This window comes from Peromyscus leucopus, chromosome 10 (genome assembly GCF_004664715.2).
Source record: "Peromyscus leucopus breed LL Stock chromosome 10, UCI_PerLeu_2.1, whole genome shotgun sequence".
NCBI lineage: Eukaryota > Metazoa > Chordata > Mammalia > Rodentia > Cricetidae > Peromyscus > Peromyscus leucopus.
Genome location: NC_051071.1, coordinates 74,450,789 through 74,473,636, shown reverse-complemented (window position 1 = coordinate 74,473,636; position 22,848 = coordinate 74,450,789). Strand labels below are relative to the sequence as shown.

Genomic DNA, 22,848 nt, shown 5'->3' with positions numbered 1-22,848 from the left:
GGATTAAAGGCTCACTTCTTGGGATTAAAGGCATGTGTCACCATGTCTGGCTCTTTCTAATGTGGCCTTGAACTCACAGAGATCCAGAGTGATCTCTGCCTCTGGAATGCTTGGATTAAAGGTGTGAGCTACCACTGCCTAACCTCTATGTTTAATATTGTGGCTGTTCTGTCTCTGACCCCAGATAAGTTTATTAGGGTGCACAATATTTTTGGGGAACACAATACCACCACAAGACCGACATCTGTGGAGTCTGCATGTGGGAGACAGTTGTATAGCTTGATCTGTTTGAGGGGCCCCAGGCAGTGGGACCTGGTGCATGAGCTGGCTTTTTGGAGTCCATTCCCTATAGTGGGATGCCTTGCTCAGCCTTGATGCAGGGGGGGAGGGGCTTGGTTCTGCCTCTACTTAAAGTACCAGGCTTTGTTGACTCCCCATGGGAGACCTTACACTTTGGAGGAGTGGATGGGGATTGGTTTGGGGGGGGAGGGTAAGGAGGGGGAAAACAGTAGGAGGGGTGAACTGTGATTGGTATGTAAAATGAATTAAAAAAGAAAAAGGAATCCTGCCCCTCCTTGTGCGTGTTACCAGGTGCTGGGGAGGGGGTGGGGATGAAATGAGGCACAAGCAGAAGGTCTTGACTGGGGAGGGCTGGGGGTGGGGGTTATTGAGCACAACTTTATTCATTTCATATTACTTTCTGTCAGATTACAGCTCAGCTTGTCCCTCTTTTTTTTCTTTCTTTCTTTCTTTCTTTCTTTCTTTCTTTCTTTCTTTCAGGTATAAGCAAGCTTATTCTAAAATTTATGTGGAAATATCCATCACCTATAGTAACCAAAACACTCTTGACAAAGAATAAACAAGAAACACTACTTTATCCAGCATTAAAGATGACTAAGTCATGATCACCAAGACAGAGGGTTTAATATAGAACAGAGAACTTGCAAACAAATCCCCAATCCATTTTTGACCAGTACAAAAGCAATATGGGCTTCTCTTCTGCTAGCATCTTTTGCTCATTACCAGCTGATTTGTGTTTCTAAATGGCATGGACTCTACATTCAAAGAGCCAGCACAAGGTTGTTACTGAATAGGGTGAGGCAGAGAGGCAAGGAGGTGCAGGTAGAGAAAAACCAAATATTATATCCTTTGGTGAAATGGTGACTATTTCCTATCAAGTTCAGCTTCCTTTGGGGGTGCAGTTAGCTGTTGGCCTGAGTCACAGCGAAACCTTTAAGGTTTTAGGGAGCAGAAACAGACCTGTCCTTTTTAAGTCCCACATTTTTGGTTCCCTTTTTGGTTCTTAGAGATGACTTTTGGCTTCATGACTACAAGATGAATAATATTTTAAAGGTGGTAACTGAAACTGGCTTAAATGAGACAAGAGAAACAGAAATAGGATAGAAATAGAATAAATTGAAATGCCTAAATAAGCCATAAACGTAACTCAGCATTCTCTTTAAAGCTGTATTAAATGGCTGGGCGTGGTGGCACACACCTTTAATCTAAATTCAAGGCCAGCCTAATCTCCTAATCTACAGACTGAGTTCCAGGACAGACACGGCTGTTACTCAGAGAACAGCCAAAACCAAACCAAACCAAACCAAAAAAAAAAAAAAAAAAAAAATGTATTAAATTTGTGACTCTGGTTTGAGTGGCCAAATTTAAATGTGTTGTCTACATCTTTAGATGCTCCAGAAACATGGAGGAAGTGTCTCCATGAAAACGCCTGCCAAGCTGAATTCTCAGAAGGTCAGCTGGACCCTGCACCTCATTTTTCTACTTCACCTTCTGTAGAGTAAAGCACCCAGATTTCCCCCAGAGAAACAGACCGTGCCTCCAGAGCTGCTGTGACAGACAGAAGGTGTGGATGAGCCTCTGGGCCAGCTCTTGTTTCTATGACCTTCAGGTATGGTTTCCTTCTGGATAATTTATCTCCTAAGGACGTCCTGGGTTATGCCTAGCTATGTTAGAACCAGCAGACGTGACTGTTGGATATGGTCGTCCACTGCAGAAGTGAGCAGTGGCGGCAGGATGGAGATGCTAGAGGTAAAGGGTGTGTTGTTATCACAACATTCAGTACGTGCTCCTTACTTTAGAGCAGAGCTCCAAAGCTTTATGAACAACTAAGCAGGACACAGAGCGAGCCATACATTTAATGCAAGGAGCTCACGCCTACTCATGGGAAGAAGTATCGTTATCTACAGGACCATTTTCATTCTTTTTTATTATGCTCTCAAGTTTAGTAGATTTGTTTTTGGTCACACTGTGATTTTTACACTTTATATTACAGATGACAGTAGTAATATCTCAAAGATGTAGACGTGTCAACACATTTGTAGAGACTTTAAAAAGGCCAAAACCAGAGGGGAATTTTTTTTTTTTGCCTCCATTAAATAAACTTTACTACAAATAACAGTCACTACCTTGGGGGAAAAGGATAAAAATGGGTGTTCCAATTAAATGGACATAGGAAACAAACACAGGTCACTGTAAATACATGACAAAATAGACTTCAAACCAAGGCTAGTGGGAAGAGATAAAAAAAAGTTCACTTCATTCTTTTTTTTCCCAACAGATGTTTTTATTGATTATTGGGAATTTCATACAATGCACCCCAGTGACACTCATTTCTCATTCCTCCCAGGTCTACCCTCCCAACCTTGTGCCCTACCCCCTAAAGAAAAAGAATACACCAAGTCCAGTTTGTGTTGCCCATATATTCATTGGCGCATGGTCAAACTCCCAGCGGCAAGCCCCTTAAAGAGAACTGAAAACTCCCCCGCTCCCCCAGAGGGGAAAAATTTAAATGCCACTACCACCACCACAAAGCAATAAAACATAAAATAAAATTTAAAAACCCACAAAAAGGCCAAAACCAAAGCCCCCTAAAAAGCAAAATGACTCACTCGGTGGCACTCAGGTTATTACTGTTTAGAGCCAGGCCCAGTGACTTACACCACCTTATACCAGCCCTATTCTTAATGGTTCCTAACGATGTTATATTAAATCGACTCCCTCAAGACCACAGTGAGCCGCCATCTCCACCTTGTTCAGAGGAGACCTGACATGCATGAATGGCTCAGGGGGCTGCCCAGGTGACTTCTCTCAACTCTCATACAAGAACCACATCACTCTCTTTCACAGGTGGGGCTCTGCCCATGAGACCTTGCCCACTGCGTCTCTGTCCGAAGTCTCTGTTCTTTACTAAAACTTTTATGTTTGGTAAATCCTTCTACCCCTGTGCCTTGGGCTCATCCCTCTTGGCATGACAATATTTGCTAAAACAACTGTGCCACCTATTCATTATGGCGAAATACAAACTGAACATTTTGTAATGAAAGTATTCACATTGAAGTTTGGGGGAAAATATCAAGCTAGTGGTTTTTGATCTATGGTTAAAGTCTAAAACTGGTGGGCTGGGGAGGAACTTAAGCCATCAGTGGGTAACACAGTCTACAGTGATCCAATGCCAATGCTGCTGAACACCAGGATAGAAGACGTGGGGCTTTGTCCAGTATCCTCACATATCTCCCACAGGAAGAGCCGGTAGCGGTGTGAATGTTTAAAGGCATTCAGAAGCCAGCCAACCAGGAAACGCTTGTTGGGAATCTCCTATTGGTAAGACATAATACTAGACTCAAGGGCCAAGTTCCTTTTCTTGGGATGGTTTCATCAAATTTCTGAGGTCATACAAAAATCTGTCACAGGAAAATTTCTATAAGAAACTCTTTAGGAATAGAAAGTAACTTTGTAGGTAATTTAATTTAGAGATTTCTTTTTTACCCCCATACTCAAAACAGGCAATATCCAGATAACAGGCCAAAATGCCTTTAATAGCAGTAAAAATAATATCAATAAAACTCAAATATATTCTAAGCAAGACAATATAGAAACATCTACTTTACAAAATAATTTACACTATTTAGTTATGATACCCGGAAGTTATGTCTGTGAATAATCTACAAGAACATGAAGCATAAGCATGATAGTTATAATATATAGTGAGTGGTACAATAATTTATAATGAACTAGTAAAGACAATTGAACATTGAGTATTTTATATGCATAAGGTAGTCTTCCCCAAATGGCCTCTGCAGATCCTGGAGATTATGAATTGGTGACAGGGTATAGCAAGCCTTACTTAGTCTCTTTTTCTGGTTACTCAGTCCCAGAGCGACAATTTCTTCTCTTCTTCATTTCCCACTTTCCTAAGCTCTATGATCTGATAATTAGCCTGTCTTCCATTCTCCTAGAATATGCTCTTTTAACAAAGCTGTTTACTTGGAGAGGTCAGGAGAAAATTAACAATGAAAGTAGTTAATCTACAGTGATGGTTTGGCTGAGAAAAAAATCAGAGAGTAGAATTTACAGAGTAGATTAAAGGAGAGTGAAAAGCATGAAAAATGGCATACATATATGTGTATATATATATATATATATATATATATATATATATATATATATATAAAGTAGGAAAAACAAGAAATTTAAGGAGAAAAAAGAGTCAGAGAGGAAAAATGAATTGGTTAAAGGTCCAAGTTCCATACTAGGATACAGACCAGACAGACGACGGTCAAGGATAGCTACTTCAGAATGTGAGAAGTGATGGAGAGAGAAGGGGGAGGAGCTCTATAGAGAAGGATGGAGAAAGAGAAGATCAAAGGAGAAAGAAGGAAGCCAATGATGACGTTAGAGGACAGTAGAAGGAAAAATGCCAGAGATCATATTAACTGGGAAACAGAACGAACAAGAACAACACAAAGGAAAAAGCGTACAGTGCATCAGGACTGTGCTGGTGTGTGGGCCTCTATAGAAATGGAAGACTCAACAGCCTGCGGGGTGTGCAAAACCAGACAATGTTGTAAGGAGTTCGAGAGAAAAAGGATAAATGAGCCAGAAAGAGGAAACTAACTCAGACAATCAGACAAATAGCTTCCAAGTTTCAAGGCAGGAATGGTCATAGCCTTCATGCTTTTTCTTAAGTGTGCACTAATTTGTTACAGTGCTGGATCCAGCCAGCCCCAAAGGCCCACCCTCATTAACTCTACCTGGGCCACTGTGTCTACTGTTGGGAGGGTGAAAGACGTAGGGATCAGCAAGAAGATCAGATAATCAAGTCTCAGGGGACAGAATTACAAAATCATTGACGAAGGATTGCTAGTTGTTTGCATGCCCCGAGAATGCTTGGTTGAAGTGATCCCTAAGCCTGAAGCAGTAAGCAGCCTTGTACTTGGTCCTCTTGACTGGTTCCTTGAAAAGCTTCAAATGTAGTGTGTTCATCTGCATTTGCTTGATCTACATTTATACTTTTAAATTGTTCCCTAGTAGCTAACCCAACTGATGTCTTAGGATTTTCAGTAGGTGTAGAGAGAGCACCACTAAGCAGGCTTTGTCTTCCATCATTAGTTGGAGGTCCAGTGCTTGAAGAGTGAAACTTTGCTAATTTGGAGCTAAAGCATGGCACCTTAAGGATGGTAGGTGGTCTTTGCTGCTGCATCTCATCCCCATTTCCTTGGCCTTCACTTTGTATGCTGTCTGGGCCAGAGCCTTTATCAGGGATGTCAATAATGAGCTGTTCAGGAATAAGGTCTGCAGTTCTTTCACTGAGCTGGCTGCCTTCAAAAAACTGTTTCAGAACATCCCTCCGATCTCCTCCAAGGTCACTTTTAAGACAGGGTGTATTTTTTGGCTGAGGAGAGCTGGCTTCAGGAAAGGCCATAATTCCGGCGTCCAGTTGATTCTTTCCAGAATATGGTGTGTTCCTCAGAGCAGGCACACCATCTCCAAAAGGACTTGGGTTTGGGCTTTCTGCAGTTAGTTTATTCTCTGAGATGTTTCTTTGACTAGGTAGGATGATTGTTGGGGAGACATTAGGTCTTGCATACTTGGTATAACTACTTTCTGTATGCACAGGGCTGGTTTTTTTGATCTCCCTTGGTGCCAGACCATAGGATGAAGTGTAGTCTTGTAGAGCCAGCACATTGTCTTTATGTGCCGTGGAGCCACCAATACAGCAGGAACCTCTCTGACTTTGGTGAAATAAGTGTGCTTCATTTTGGCCTGATGGGTAACTTTGAGGAATGAAACCAGGGAAAGGCAACTGTTCTCTCTCCGGTGGACTTAAACTAGTAATTTGTAAATCGTAGTTCAAATTCTCACCTTCAAGCCATGTTGGGTCTTTTGGAAGTCCAGCAGGGGAGTTGGTGGAATAAGGATGGTTCCTCTTCTGGTTTGGTGGATTAGACTTGTGTAAATTCGTGGACTGACCCCAGACATTTCCATTGAAATATGGCTCACTTTCTTTTTGCTTCTGTGCTTGAGTCCCATGGTCCCAGGAGGTCCATGAAGGAAAGAGAGTGCTTTCTTCTTGTCCTATGGCATTATTAATATAATAATTTCTGGGGTCCACAGGTGGTGCTATCGTAGGACCTGGATTATAGATTGGAAAATTTTCATGTGGATTCCAGGGATAGATTTCACTGTAAGGAAAAGTTTCCTTAGGTGGCTTACCTAAGGAATAGGGAAGATATTCTTGTGGTAGGGTTGAGGCATATTTATCACCTTCATACTGCCTAATTGTTGGGCTTCCTTTGAAGTTCAGCTCTTCATCACCCCATTTACTTTGTCCTGGAAAAGATTCATCTTCATTTGGATCAATTGGATCCTCTTCATTATACTGCTCTGTCTCCTTCTGGTCTAGAGAATTCATAGGGTACTGTGGATTTTCTGGTTGCCTCATAGTACTGAGAGAGCTAACCCTCTCATTCCATGTATTGCTTCTAATGTATGGTGAATTCTCATTAGGATAGTAAGGATTGTTATAGTCATGGTAAAAAATATTTCCTCTAGAGCCATAGGAAGGATAAGGTAACATTTCTTCCTGCCTCCCATGATCTTCCTTTAAGGGTGGAGGGATTTCTTGGTGATTCCAGGAGTTTCTTTCAGCAGGGAAATGTTTTCTTGTAGGAGAAGGGATTTTCTTAGGGTATGCAGGCTGTTGTGTGCTATGCTTTAATTCAGGTTTCCTAGTTTCTGATTCAAATGGGGTTCTTCTTGGCTCTAAAGCAATTCCTTTGGGCAGATTCTGGCTTTGGATTTGTTTTTTGGGACTTGGTACTCTTCTGGAATCTTCTCTTGGGAAGTAGGAGTTTTCTTGTTGATCAAAAGAATTAAAATTTGGGCTTACCCTGCTACCCTCAGGGCGAGGCAAATTATAATTTGGTTTGTTAATTCCGTATTGTTGAGAGTTTCTCCAAGGTCTGGCTGTATCTTTTGTGGGACTAACTGTTCTTTCTTTTTGACCTAGTGACTTTTCCTTTGGATTTTGGGTTTTCACATTGTGGCTATCAGTAACCTGTTTAGGACCCACGGAGGCCACATTGGTTCCCACAGGGTGTTTGTTTGAGGCAGCATTGTTTCTCACAAGTGGTTTATTTGAGGCAGCATTGTTTCTCACAAGTGGTTTATTTGCAGCAGGATTGGTTCCCACAAAGGGTTTATTTGAGGCAGCATTGGTTCCTATAGATGGTTTGTTTGCAGCAGGATTGGTTCCCACAAAGGGTTTATTTGCAGCAGGATTGGTTCCCACAAAGGGTTTATTTGCAGCAGGATTGGTTCCCACAAAGGGTTTATTTGAGGCTGGATTGGCTCCCACAAAGGGTTTATTTGAGGCTGGATTGGCTCCCAGAAAGGGTTTATTTGAAGCCGGATTGGTTCCCATGAAGGGTTTATTTGGGGCCGGATTGGTTCCCATGAAGGGTTTATTTGGGGCTGGATTGGTTCCCATGAAGGGTTTATTTGAGGCCGGATTGGGTCCCATGAAGGGTTTATTTGGGGCCGGATTGGCTCCCAGAAAGGGTTTATTTGGCCCAGGCAATTTTCTTCCAAAATTTACTGGATTTCCTCCAGAGTTGGGATAATTGACTCCTGAAGTAGGAGGGAGAGGTTTGCGGTAAGTTGGATTTCCTGGACGAGTAGTTTGTTTGCCTTCCCAAGCAAAGGAATTCCACTGAGGACCCCTTTGTATTTGTGGGTTTTGGTAACCAGGTCTGTTCTGTCTGGGCTCCATGGTACCGGTGGTTTGCCATTGTCTTCCTGAAGGATAATTTCGCATATTCGGATAAGGATAATTCTCATAAATATTTGGCTGACTTGGTCTCCACGGAATTTGGTTTTTCGATACTCCTTGGCCTGAAACATTTACTTTAGGGAGAGGGAAGATACCATTTTGAACTGTAGGGTTGTTGCCAGCATTCGGCCCAGGGCCCCTGGTCCCTATTGGGCTAGTATCATTTCCGCCTTGACTTCCTCCAGGAACTGACTGTGTGGCGTTAGCCTCTGGCACAGTTGAGTTAGTGGAGGCCTCTGGGGGTGGGTCGTCTGGGGGTGGGTCCTCTGGTTTAGGAGGATCTTTTTCTTTGGGTTTTTCATAATCTTCAAACATCTCTTCCGAATAATAAGGACGACCCCCAAAGCCGTGATATCCAAAATATGCATAGTAAGGATTCTGTAGGAACGAAGACCGGAAAGGAGAATTACTCTTTGTTTCCTTTTATGGTGTTGCTTGGAATTAGTGTAACAGGGAAATCTTGCACACAGGCTTCTCTTTCCACTACAGCCTACACTTTCCTTCTAGAAGTTTGAATTCTCTAGTCTACCCTTTGGGTGCTGAGTATTCTTCTAGCCTTTAAGTCCAGGTCCTTAACCTTAGGGTTAAAACACTTTCTTGATCTAGGATCTCACTGACTTACTCTTCACTCAGGCCTTGAACTTGTGAAAACCCTCATGCTTGCGCCTCCTGAGTGCTGTTATGAGCCACCATGTCCAGGTTCACTTTTATAAACCTTAAAATTGTATCCAGTTCTTTGTTTTTGAGGAAGGGTTTTGCCATATAACCCTGGCTGGCCTGTAACTTGCTGTGGAGCTCAATCTAGTTCTAAACTTGCTGTGATCCCCCTGCCTTTGCCTTCTGAGTGCTCGGATTACAGGCAAGACATCATGATTTGCAGTTTTTGTTTTTTGATTCCATCCTCCTCATCCTCATTTCTGTGTTCTCATTTTACACACCTATGTTGCTGAGGAATCAGTTACATGCCAGACTTTGAATATGGATACATGCTTTTACTTCACAAAGGTAAAGCCTGTCCCACAGTTCTCTAAGCTCCAGTCAGTAAGGCTCCAGAATCTTCCCACTGAACGCACCCATAACTGTGTTCCCCTCCCCACAGAGGTCATTCTCTAATATTGCACATCTAAGGAACATTTATTACTCTCAAACCCAGTTCCCCCAGTTTCTTCTTTCTCTCAATTTCCCCAGACAATTAACTACCAAGTCCAGACATTGTATCTAAACTTTCATCCTTGTCCTGTTTTCTTTTATACCTATTACTCCCAAAATATTGTAGCTTTCTCACTGGCTACTGTATGTACAATCTTACTCATCCCTCCAATCCACGATTTTCATTTGTTAGCACTATCAGAGTAGGAGAAACCAGGGATGGCTTTCTGAGAATTACAACATTTTTCTTTTTAAATATGTGTTTAAAGTTGCCTTTACCTTAAAGGATAAACTCTAAATCCTTTAGCATAACATGGAAAGCTGTATGTCTTGTTGCCAGACAGATGTGGGTTGCAGTCCCTTTTGACCACTTTCAGTACCATGATTATTGACTAAGTTCACTTTGTTCACTTGTAATATGGAGACAATAATAGAATAGTTTTATGACCTACACAGTTGGTCATGAAAGTCAAATGATAATATAGGCATATGTTATATATGTCTTCATAGTTGAAACTTTGTGTCCAATAGATGCTACATATTATAATAAAAATGTTAAGATTTTTTACAATCATCTGAGCCATGACCAAGACAGTTAGCCTTATTTCCTCTTCCTTAAACTTGATGTGGTTTCAAATGACATCTACTGTTATTTCTCTGAGTCTTTGCACATGATTTCTTTTCTATCTAACCTTTTCTCACCTACACACTCATCCTTCCCAGCACACTTGACTTATCCTTCCAGCCTCAGCTTGAGTGCCACAGTTGTGCCCTGACTTCCCTTAGCAGAGTTAGGCTTAGAATTTGTTCCTGTGTGTCTGCAGCAACACAGCCTTCTGTTGTAATTATCATTACAGTGAATTTTAGTTGCTTCTAAAATTCTAGTTATTCTTTGGGGTCCTTCCACTTGATTTCTCTATGTGAAGTTTTTGAGTAAAAATACTGTTTTTGATATTCTAGTTTTCTAGAACAGTGGGGAATGCTTAATAATTTTCAATTAAATGAATAACCTATATGCATTTTTTAGACATTTGCATATCATTTAGGTTATTTAATTTTTTTTCCTCCCTGTACTGATGATTAAACCCATGGCCTTAGGCATGGTAGTTGAGTATTCTCCTACTGAGCTGTATCCTCAGCCCTAGTTTTTCTTTGAAAGCAAATAGAATAGAGGGGAAAATAGTTTTATTCTCCTTTGGGATAGAGATGATGAAATAGATACGTGAGAAAATATTTCTAGTATCTAGTAGGAAATTGAACAGTGTCCCCAAGAGGTAGACTACAGATTTAGTGTGTTAATGCTTGGATTATTCTGTTTCACTTGCTAATGTTGTTTATAAAAATCTGAAGTGAGGTTGTATACAATGATCTACTCACTTCTATTTGGGTATTTTATAGTGATTAAAAAAACCATCCTCTGCTATCATTGAGATAATAATTTCACCATCATTATTTTTAAGAGCACCTTGTTCCCTTCTCCTTCAGCAAAGGTATTGATTTCTTCTTTCACTGAGTGCATATCACATATTTAGGGAAAAGAGTAAGGGAAATCCCTGGATGGACTCATAACCACTAAGATAGTTTATTTGATGACATAGTCTCAATGACATATTAAGAACTGGTTGGATATACCTGATTACTTCCTTGAAGTATACTAAAAAAGATATGTTATCATAAGACTTAGGTTTGGTCCAGTTTATCCTGTAACTGAAGAGGAAACATTGAATAGTAATTTATCTTCTCTGGATTTCAGTATTCACACAATGAGATATTTAGGGGATAATGCAATTTCCTGTGAAGGGGATATTCTGAGATGATCTTAATTTCTTTCTGTGTGTTCTGCTGTCTAGAGTTTACCATCAATTTTGCAAAGAGGCTAACAGTCTTCACAGGAAATATGTGAGCAATCTTTCATACATGTAGAGGAAATGATGCACCATTTAAGTGGTGCTGGGTTTAGAAGTGAAGGTGTGTATCTGTCTCCTGTGCTGAGACTAGAGGCATGTACTTCTGTGTCTAATGATGTGTCAAACTTATTTAGGTTGCTAGCTTGATTTTTATTTTTATTTCACTTTAAAAAAATCTTAGGAACTTGAGTTAAAGGAGTTTTTCATGATAGATTTTAGGTTCTTGTGACACTGGATTAAAAGATAGCAGCTGATAGATTATAAATCCTAACTGGGGTAATAGCATCATGCCTACTTACTCCTTCTTCATTGCTGAATTTTGGACGTCCAAAGGCTGGTGGTGGTCCCCTCTGAAAGATGAAAAGCACAATGAACACAGGAAGAAATCACTTTCCTTTCCTTTCTTCTTTTCCATTATTTTTTTAAAGTCTTGCTTTATAACACATACATTGCATTATATAATACATTATGTAGCTGGGCTGGCCTTGGGTTCATGGCAATCCTCCTTTCCTCCTTCCACAGCCTTCTGAGTTCTGAGATTTCACTACAGATGTGCACTACTCGGCTTGGCTAGAAATGTGTGTGTGTGTGTGTGTGTGTGTGTGTGTGTGTGTGTGTGTGTGTGTGTATGTGTGTGTGTGTGTGTGTGTGTGTGTACACATGTGTGTGTGTGTGTGTGTGTGTGTGTGTGTGTGTACGTGTGCCTGTGTGTAGAGGCCAGAGGTTGATGTCAGATGTCTTCATCTTTCCTCCTTCACCTTAGTTTCTGAGATAGGATCTCTCGTTGAACCTGGAGCTCACTGCTTGGCTGGAGCAGCTGGGCCAGCAAGCCCTGGGGTTCTCCTGTTTCCTCTTCCTGGTGCTGGGGTTCACAGGTGTGCATCACACTTTTTTTTTTCCCCGTGTGAGCGCTGGGGATCTAAACTTGTCATCGTGCTTGCACAGCAAGCTCTTTACCCACTGGTCTTTCCTCGGCCCCCACTTTCTGTGATGGCATTTGTTCATTAGACTGGAGGGGCGTTGAATTGGTTCATGACTAATCGTGTCTTAGTACTGTGAACTTGGTGCTCCTGAGACATTAGACTCGCTATCTACCTATTGATACTTATGATCCTTTAGTGAGTACTATTTTTATAAGGCTTCTACAGGATCCGAGGTTATCTTACTAAAAATACCCACATGCCTTAGCAATCACCTTACCCCACTATCTCAGAAAGAGAGAGAGAGGAAGAGAGAGAGAAAGACAGAGAGAGACACACACACACAGAGACAGAGAGAGACAGAGAGAGAGAAAGAGAGAGAGACACAGAGAGAGATAGAGATAGAGAGACAGAGAGACAGATTAATATTTGAGTGATAATGGGTTCCAGCTATCCATATTAGAACACACAACAGTATGAGATCGAATAGTGATATTTAGCATGCTTTATTTACAATTAGAGTTAATTTTCCTAACAAAATTTGAAGGCTTACACAAGAAAAGTAAAGGTGTCCCATGTATGTGGATTATTAAACTCAAGATTATAAAAATGATCACATTATTAAAAGAGATTTATATATCCAATTCAACTTCCATAAAAATTTCAATTATATCTTTTGCAGAAATAGGAAAAAAATTCTAAAATTTATGGGAAAGCACAAAAGATTTAAATAACCAGAAGAATTCTAAACAGAAAGAGAAATTCTGGTGATAGCATGATCTCTGATACTTCTCTGTATAGTACAGAGCTATAGTAACAAAGTTAGCGTGGCATTTGTACAAAAACAGACACAAAGGTTGGTGGAATAGAAAGCCAAACCCAGAAATAAACCCACACAGCCACAAACACCTAATTTTCCACAAAGGTGTCAAAAACATTGGAAAAAATGCAGCTTCTTTAGCATGGTAAAACTATATATCCACCTGTAGAAGATTTAAACTAAACCCACATCTCTCACCTCACACCAAAACCACCTCAAAATGGACCAAAAACTTGAGTACAAGCCCTGTATCTTTGAAGCTAGTAAAGGAAAACAGATCAAACACTTCAAGATGTATGTAGGCATAGGTAAGAATTTTCTGATAGCACCATTAGCACAATAAGGACTCCCAAGAATTGACAAGTAGGATTACAGAACGTTAAAGAGTTTCTACAAAGGATGCAGTCACCTGAGTGAAGAGACAGTCTACAGATGTGAAGGAATCATTGCCAGCTGTGCTTCAGGGATAATGTAAATACTCTAATGAAGTGGAGAAACAGTTACCAGAAGAAGAAATGCAAATGGCCAGTAAACATTTGAGAAAGCATTCAATGCTTTTAACGATCAAAGAAGGGCAAATTAAACTTTATTTAAGATTCTATCTCAACACAGTCTGAATGGTTATGATTCCAGGAAGCCAACGTTAAGAAATGCAGCCAAGGATGTGTGGAAAGAGGACTCCTGGAAACTGCATGTGGGAATGCAGAGTGACACAGCCACTGTGGATGTTAGTGTAGAAGTTGCTCAGGAAACTGAAAGTAGAACCGTCTGTCTGACCCAGATGTGCCACTTCTGAACTTATACATGAAGGACTCTTAACATCAGCATACCACAGCGATACTTGAATATTTGTGTTTGTAAGCTGCATTCTTCACAATGACTTAAACAAGTGGAATCCCCCTAATTATCCATTAACAGATGAATGGGTAAAGAAAATGTACATTTACACAAGGAATTTCAATCAGCCATGAAGAAACATGACATAATGACATTTTCAGGAAATGGATGTAACTGGAGATCGTTGTGTTAAGTAAAGTAAATCAGGCTTAAAGAATACTGCCCCTTTTTCTCTTAATTGTGGACTCTAGAGTGTTTGTCCGTATGTCTGTGTATGTGTGCTCTTGTGAGTTTGTGCAGCTCAGTAAATCAGGAGGACCCCAAGAGGGAATGAAGAGATCTTACAGGAAGTGAGAGGGATGGGGAAGAGAGTAATGAAATATGTGTGTCATGAAAGAAAAGCGGGAACTTTTGGGAGCAAGGTGGTGGACCATCAAGAGAGGAGCCAAGGAGGAGAGAGAGCAGTGGGTGAGGAGGATAAATAAGAAAAAGGAAGCTGGGCGGTGGTGCACAACTTTAATCTCAGCACTCGGGAGGCAGAGCCAGGCGGATCTCTGTGAGTTCGAGGCAGCCTGGTCTACAGAGCGAGATCCAGGACAGGCACCAGAACTACATGGAGAAACCCTGTCTCGAAAAACCAAAAAGAAAAAAAAAAAAAAAAAAAAAAAAAGAAAACACGTATGTGTGGAAGCACTATTATGAGAGGCTGAAGAGATGCTTTCCATGCAAGCCCAAGGACCCAAGTTCAGATACCCAGTCCACCCAAAAAGCTGGGTGTGGTGGTGTGCATATGTAATTCTAGGGGTGGGGAGGCAGATGGGCAGATCCCTGGAACTGGTTGCCAGCCAGCCTACCCAAAGACATGAACTCCAGATTCCATAAGAAACTCTACCTCTAAGATGAGGTGGAGGGTTATTGAGGAAGACAATGGACATCAGCCTCTGTCCTCCACATACATACATGGACACACACACACACACACACACACACACACACACACACACACATGCACACCCCTACACAAACACACAAACAGAAAGAGCTATCAGGAAACCATTATTTTGTATACTAATATCAAAAGTTAAAAAAAGAGTACATTAAATTAAAAGAAAGCGCAGGGATAGTTAATGTAGCAACGTTTTAAAAAGTAGTTAGTTTTTGTTTCTCTTCAAGAGGTTAATGTAAATGAGATTAATAGTGATTTAATATGAAAATCATGCTACTTTTGAACTATTTACCTGGAACTGCCTATCCTTCCTTGAGTGTGACAAAAAAAGAAAAAAAAAGCCACTCTTTTAAGGAATAAACAAAGTAAGGAGTGAATTGTTCATTCCAAACCTTGGTCAGAGAATTATAAGCAAGTAAAACCTATTTCATAGCCAAATGAACAGTTATTGAGTAATTCTTGACGTGTAGCTGTTTTTAACAGCTTGTCTGTACACAGCAGTTCTCAATGTGGGTCAGGACCCCTTTAGGGTGGTCAAATGATCCTTTTACAGTGGTCACCTAGGACCATCAGAAAACATAGTTATTATATTACAACTCATAACAGTAGCGACATTACAGTTATGAAGTAGCAACAAAAGTGATTTTGTGGTTGGGGTCACCACAACATGAGGAGCTGTATTAAAGGGTCGTAGCATTAGGAAGATTAAAAAATACTGCCTTTACTATTATTTTAGTTCAAAAAGCTAAATATTATATTTAATCTTAATTTTAAACTTTAAGAACTCTTTGAGAATTCAATATTATTTTGAAAAATTCTTTTTAATGACATATCTGTTAGAAAAAAGATATGATGGAGAGATCATAATGTAATCATGGCTTGCTTCTTAGTTTAAAACCCTGTCTTGTGTCGGTTTTACCATTATATTAAATTATGAAATTCATTGAAGATATTATGATCTCTTATGTGAGAGGTTTATAGTACAACCATTTAAGATTAATTTGTTAACATGTTATTAGATTCATGGGAGGCCTGTCCTCTTCTGAATATAAATGGAGGAGGAGTGGATGGGGGGCAGAGAGAAGGTGGGGGGTACTTGGAGGAGAGGTGGGAGGGGAAACTGTGGCCAGGATGTAAAATAAATAAATAAATTTATTAAAAAAGCTTACGTTTTTAGTAGTCATGATTTAGGCCCTGTTCATGTTGACAACTGGTCTGATAAAAATTTACTTAATTTTTAAAATAATTTTTCTGAATAATTACTAACTTGATTTTGTTTCATACTCTCTACTGATTGGTATATTACAGTATATGAGCTTGTATTAGTCTTATATGTCACATACTAATATTTAATTTACAGCACATAAAAAAATCTTACCTGTGGAATAGGCCATGGTGGTTGTTGATAGGGGTAAAGCCCATTGCCAAATGGTGGAAATGGCTGGAAAGAAAGGCAAGTTAGAGTTATTTGGTAGTGAGATTGAAAATGAGAAATGAAAGAAATTGATAATAATTATTTGAAAACTGGAGACTGCTTATATTTTTGTTTGCATTAAATTTCTCTCTCTTTCTTTCCTACTCTCTCTTTCTCCCCTCTACGTCCCTTGTTCTGTCCCCCCCCCCCCCCCGCATATTTTTGGTGTAGATGGCAGTAATAGTACGATTAAACACTGTATTCAAGCAGTAGTAGATTATGGAACTCCCTTAGACCTCAGACGACCATGCACTATTGTTATTCCCACTGAGAAGCTGAACTGAGGTTCAGAGAAGTTAGTGGCCCCAAATGACAGAGGTGTGACCGAAACCAGGATTCAAATCCAGGAGTGTCTTTTTATTCACTTTGTATTCTCTATATATTTAACTCTTTGTGAGAATAGATAACCAAAAACTGCTGTTTCTGAAGCTCTATACAGCAGGAGCTCTTGAGAAGCCATTTGTACATCCTTTTGTCTTGTGTTGACTACACTTGAGTCACCTGGAAGTACTGAAGGCAGTGGCAGTTTCAGAAGAATATTACGTATCATCAAAGCATGGGTCTGGAAATGCTCTAGAAGCCATTTGACTTATTCTTGGGGAAAGAAGTCTAGAAATGTGAGGAAACTTCCTTAACATTGCAGGACCAATGAAGGCTGGCCTTTCTTTTCTGACTCTTCTTCTAGTGGCCACGAGACTCTGTATTATATTTTAAAGATTTTCTCACCACATGGCCAAGGTGGTTGTCAGGTCCTGATCCCACCTCAGCCTTCATATTGCTGCAATCATAGGCATGTCCCCCAATTCACAGCTTGATGCTGTGTTTTAAAAGGAGTTTTAGGGCAACAATATTCATGTCACTTTGAACTAAATAAGATTGGAATTGATCTGTCAGGCAACTTCTGATAAATGTCAAAATTTAACTATCAAATTCTTACACAATAATACCTGTACTGAATTTTGGAGGCAGTATGGATGCTGGAAAGGTATGGACCTCCAACTCTCTTTTGAGGCATTTTTTTAAGCCTCTGATATGGAAGTTGTCTAGTCAAACCTCACCTGAGGTGGCTGGGCTTCCTCTTTGGCCCGTGCTGCTTCATTTGGTGGTTCCTTTGGAGGCTGTTTCTGTGGTTGTGGCTCTTGCGGATTGGTCTGGTTGGGTTTGGCAGTCTCCTGGGTTTGATCGGTCTTGCTCGGGAAATTGGGCATTGGGGGTGGATTCCATGCATTGGGTACTGGCTGAGGCCACATGGGCATCTGGTATGGAGGGTATGGCGGAGGCATGTGTGGAGGCATTGGCAAACCATTTCCATATGGGCCCATATGCATCATCTGAGAGAGCAGCAAAAACAGTAACATTGAATGAGGGCTGAGGACCTCATTATTATTATTATCTGACAACTTCTAAAACCAAGTCAAGAAGCTTAAAAATCCAGTGAAATCTGATGCTAAGATCTTTAGTAAAAACTTCATCACGTTTTGTCTTACTGAATGAAAGCTGGCCAAACTTATCAAAAAAGCAGACTTCAATAAGAAATTTCAGTTTAAGAGCTTGACGGGCTGAAGAATGGCCAAGTGGGCAAAGTGCTTGCCACACAAATGTGGGAACCTGAGTTTGGATCACTCGGAACCATGCATGTAAAGTTGGGCACAGTAGCATGATTCTATAACCCCAGTGCTCCTATGGTAAGATGGGAGATGGAGACAAGAGAATCACTGGAAGCTCATGGGCAAACTGGTCCGGTATATTCAGTACAAACAACAAAGAGAGACACTGTCTCAAGAAAGGTGGAGGGCAAAACTGATGCCCAAAGTTGTTCTCTGACCTTCATACATGTGCACACACATTGTGTGCACATACACACACAGAGCAATCTTCCTGTCTCTGAAATCCAGAGTGCAGAGATTTTTTTTGAGATGTACCACCCCACCAAGCATGAGCATTTTATGTTTTTCTAAGTGTACAGATTTTTATGGAAAATTATGTCAAATTCAAAACCCATGTGAATTGCTATATATAAGGCCAGGTACAGAGAGAAAGGAAAATAAAACAAAACAACCAAAACCCAAATAACGTTCCAAAACCAACCAAACAACAAACACATGAAATCCTCAAAACATGCAGGATTTCACATTGGTGAAAATGTTGACTCTTAGACATCAAAACAGCAAGAAAAACTGAAGTTTAGGAGGAGAACATTGATTATGATGACTTTAGGTAAAGAATTTACAGAAAAATTACTGAATGGAAAGAATTAGACATAATTGATGAAGTCTTTAATAATGCCACAAAAGTAAAAAGTGACTTGTGGCTTTAGGCTGTCACACAATTTTGTCAGAGGATCAGCTGACACTCACGGTTTAGTTTGTTCTAAAATTTAGCATATAAACTGGGCGATGGTGGAATATGCCTTTATCCTAGCCCTCAGGAGGCAGAGGCACCAGATCTCTGAGTTTCAGGACAGCTGGGGCTACACAGAGAAACTCTGTCTCCAAAAAACAAAACAAACAAACAAACAAACAAACAAAAGAATCAGCATATGATACCACCACAAGAATAATCCATGTTCACTCCGACAAGGTAAAAAAAAAGACACTTCACAATTTTAGTATTATTTAAGAGAACACAGATAGAGTCTTTCCTTCTAATAGTATTTACTATACGACTTTTGTTGTCATTGCTTGAGGAAATAGCTCCTGGAAATTTAGTCAGAACCAAGTGTTCTAGGACAGAAGGAATGCTTGTAATTAGTGGACGAGGTTCATTTATAGAATAAAACCACAATAAAAATGAATAAGGAGAATGTTTGTCACTAGGGGGCAAGTGAAAGGGTTTATTGTAATGATTAGCTTGTGACTAAGACACATGGCTGGTGATTAGCATTGCTGTGAACTAAGACACACGTGACCCAGATTCTGGATGTGAACATGAAAGTCTCAGAAGTCATATAAAGAAGAACTTACAGGTGGGGCATTCATGAAGTTGAATTGACTATATCGCATCATCTGAAATGAAAGGAACCCATGAATGTGGCACAAAATGAAAAGCTTTTATTCATTTAATTCACAAAGCATGAGAAATGAGTTTAGGATCTGAAGGCACAATAGTCATAATCTCTTTCAAATTCTATGAATGTAAAACTTGTATTAAAAATTCTAGAGTATATAAATTTTTTTTGCATATGTGTAGTTTAAAAAAATTGAACATTTAATATGTCTGGGTGCTTGCCTGCATATATGTCTGTGTATCACAGTGAGTGTCTGGTGCCCACAGAGGCTAGAAGATGGTGTCAGATGCCCTGGCACTGAGGTTCCAGGTTTCAGACAATCTCTATTCTCTGTTCTCTGTAAGAGCATCAGTGCTCTTAACCACTGAGCCATCTCTCCAGCCTCATATGCACAGTTTTGTATAAGTGTTCTTCTGTGCACATATGGAAGCCATGACCTCAGATAATGTTCCTTAGGAGCTATCTACCTTCTGTTTTGAAACAGAGCTTCATTTGGTATCTGGGCCTTCCTGATTTGGTTAGGCTGAGTGAGCTCCAGGAAACCTCCTGTTTCCACTCCTTGGTGCTGGGATTGCAAGTGAGTGTCACCAACCTCAGCTTTTATGGGGTTCTGGGGAATCAAACTCAGGTTTTCATGCTTGTACAGCAAACTCTTTACCAAGTGAGCTGTCTCCCCTGCCCCTGAGTTTCTGAATTTGAAGTTAGACTTCATATTGAATCAATATAGAAAACAAAACAGAAAATAAACATAATTTACTTTGAAGGTTTTGAATGTTCTGTTTATTTGGAACTTAGGATTTGAGAACAAGATAATTCGTGGTAAAGATACCTGTTTTGCTGGGTGTGGTGGCACACACCTCTAATCCCAGCACTTTCAGAGGCAGGTGGATCTATGTGAATTAGAGCCCAGCCTGGCCTACATAGTGATTTCCATGACTGCCAGGGCTCCATAATGTAGAGACTCTGTCTCAAAAACTAAATAAAATGAAAAACCCAAACAAACAAAAATACCAAGATTCCTGTTTCTATTGTAGATGGAATTTGACTAACGGTAACTAGTTTGAATTATGTTAAAGATATACGTAAGCATTTACTTTCTAACACTCCCAGGTGTGCATGGCTCTTTACTAGTGAACAAAAACAACCCCAAAGCTAACAACTTAATTTTAACCTAAATGGAAGCTGAAGCACGAGTAAACTCCTGGGGGAGAATAATTTTGCTTTGATTTGAGTGAAAGACTTTCAACTTTCCCTTCCTTTGACATTTTATATTCTAAAAAAAATAAATAAATAAAAAAAAGTACCAGCAATCTCCTTTTCATGAGCTTCTAGGTAGGACCCTGGCACACATCTCCTCCAGTACAGAGCGTAATACATACCTCTTCACTTTTACTGCTAAATCCAGGCATCCGGGGCATTGGCATCTGGAACTGAGGGAGAAATGCAGAGCCTTAGCTGAAATAACCTGTCAGTCTTCCCCAAGGAGTGCAGTAAGAGAATACAAAGAAAACGTCCAACGTTAAAGGAAACACTCACAGGCATGGCGGCAGAGTTACCGAGCAGACCCAGCAAAAGCAGGAGGACCTCCATTTTTACATTTGGTACCTAGAATACAAAACCGAATATCATTTGGGGACAGCAAAATGATTACGTTTTGGGTACTCTACAGTTAGGGACTAGCTTATGGGCACTCTACAGTTAGTTAGGCACTGGTTTCCTTACTTGTTTATCAAGGAGAGTTCAGAAATATAAAGGGATTCTACCTAATTTTATGTTAACTAGTAGATATTAATTGCCAAAGTCAGATTAAGGAGGAAAGATGTGTATGTTGGGGGGAGGCAGGGGGAGAGGGAGAGAAGGGGACAGGGAGACGGAGGGGAATCACGGGAGACTTAAAAGAGTTTATAACCTGAAAAAGCATAGTATTTGTGATTCTGAGAGTTCACTGCCAAGTTGGTTTAGAAGGGCTGAGTAAGGTCCAGCCGCATCCACTGTACATACCCTTGGTTTCAATGAATGTACACTTCAAAAATCAGGACTGGGAAGTTTTGTAAGACATTGTATCCAACATTGCATTATATAGAAATATTAACATTCTGATTAAATAAATTATAGAATTTCACAGAGTTATTTTTTCATCTGTTTGTGTTTCTATTATTGTTATGACTTGACCTTTAATAATGCACGTTTGTTCAAGGGCTTGTCAGGAAAAAGTAAGAAGGAAGAGACAGAGGTGTGCATTTTGTCCCTTCCTTAGAGAAATAACTGCTGAAGCTAGTGTGTTCAGTGTAGGTTACAAAGCCACAGGGAAGTGAAAAGAGAGCATGGGTAGAGTATCTCCATTCTAAACGTCTGTGAGGTTGTGGATCAAGGCATTTGGGAAGCTTTGGGTGCTCATCTCCTTCAGTTACCCATTTCATCTTTATAGTAGAGTCACAGGCACTCTAGATTTTGTACACTCATGCCTGGATGCATCTTACTTTCTTTTGTGTGCATATAATGTCACTTATTTTTAAAGCTATCAAATTATATTGGGTGACTTTTAATGTCCTTTCTACCTCTAAAAAACATAACTGAATAATAGTTAACCCTTATTTTTTGACTTGAAAATAATACTCAGTGGCTGCTTTGAAGTACAATGACTGTAAATCTTTATGTTGTCCACATCATCTTACATATTTAAGTGAGATTTTGTCTTCTCAAGAGCACTTAATAACCTTATCATTTGAAAGACCAGATAATAGAAGAGTAAGTGGAATACTCACCAAGTTACATGGCTTTGGAAGAGAGGCCGTATTTCTGCACTGAAGCAGCAACATGTTCTCACCAAAATTTTCATAAGCCTTTTGGGAAAAATAAGGATTTCTGCATGAGAAGAAACTCCAGTTTGGAAACAGAGCAAATAAATTAAATGAATAGCAAAGCGTCACCTCTAGGGCAGCCCATGGCATGTTAGTCATTTTATCCAACCATACCCTTATTAGAGGGTCCTCAAAATCGAGCTTAATCTTCGGTGCCTTAAGATTAGGATGAGAGCTAAATCAGAGAGAAAATGAGATAGGCATCGTATTTTGAGATACTTCTAGTGCATTGTTGACAAAACTTCTTTATGGGAGAATGTACAAAGGTACAGTGTTAAAGGAAGGAAACCTATAAGAGAAACAAACACCAAATAAACTAAGGAGCTGAAACTTTTATCAAAAGATTAGTCTACAAAAGTGATTTGGAAACATCACGGAGTACAGTAGGAAAGTTAGCAAACATCCATAAGTAAGGTCATTATTTGGCACTATACAATATGTTGATAATGGTTTTGATACTCACCCAATGCCACTGAGAAGCTGCACTATCTAAGAAGTAAACTTGAACTTTGTTAACCTGTCTTTGAAATATGTTCTTACTAGTCTATGCTAGAAATGACTACAAACTGCTGAAGCCAGAGAAAGCCAAGGAACAAGACACATTTATTTCTTAATAATAAAACAAAAATTCTTCAAGAAGGTCATGTTCAGTACCCAAAAGACTTAACATAAAAAGATCCCTCCTTGTCAGGAGGCTTGATAGCAGGATCACATTTAAGCACTGTTGTAGACATGCACAACCAATCAGCTTTGAGGAAAATGGTTTTGCCATCACAAGAGTTTAAAGTTAAAAAAA

General features: G+C 39.9%; 1 protein-coding gene across 2 annotated transcripts; it reads right to left on the bottom strand.

The window, feature by feature from the left end:
- Positions 1-4,475: 4,475 nt before the first annotated feature.
- Positions 4,476-22,435, bottom strand: Enam (enamelin). 2 transcript variants are annotated; one of them, XM_028863880.2, is made up of 8 exons: positions 21,957-22,435; positions 20,728-20,796; positions 20,571-20,621; positions 19,148-19,189; positions 17,243-17,515; positions 16,089-16,151; positions 11,487-11,537; positions 4,476-8,509 (listed from the first exon to the last, which is right to left on the bottom strand). In XM_028863880.2, exons 1-8 carry the CDS (start codon positions 22,149-22,151, stop codon positions 5,204-5,206), a joined length of 4,050 nt encoding a protein of 1,349 aa, XP_028719713.2. In that variant the 5' UTR covers positions 22,152-22,435; the 3' UTR covers positions 4,476-5,203. The 2 variants fall into 2 exon arrangements, with proteins under 2 accessions (XP_028719713.2, XP_037065033.1); XM_037209138.1 differs by having other exon boundaries at positions 20,571-20,615; positions 20,728-20,775; positions 21,957-22,025.
- Positions 22,436-22,848: the final 413 nt, after the last annotated feature.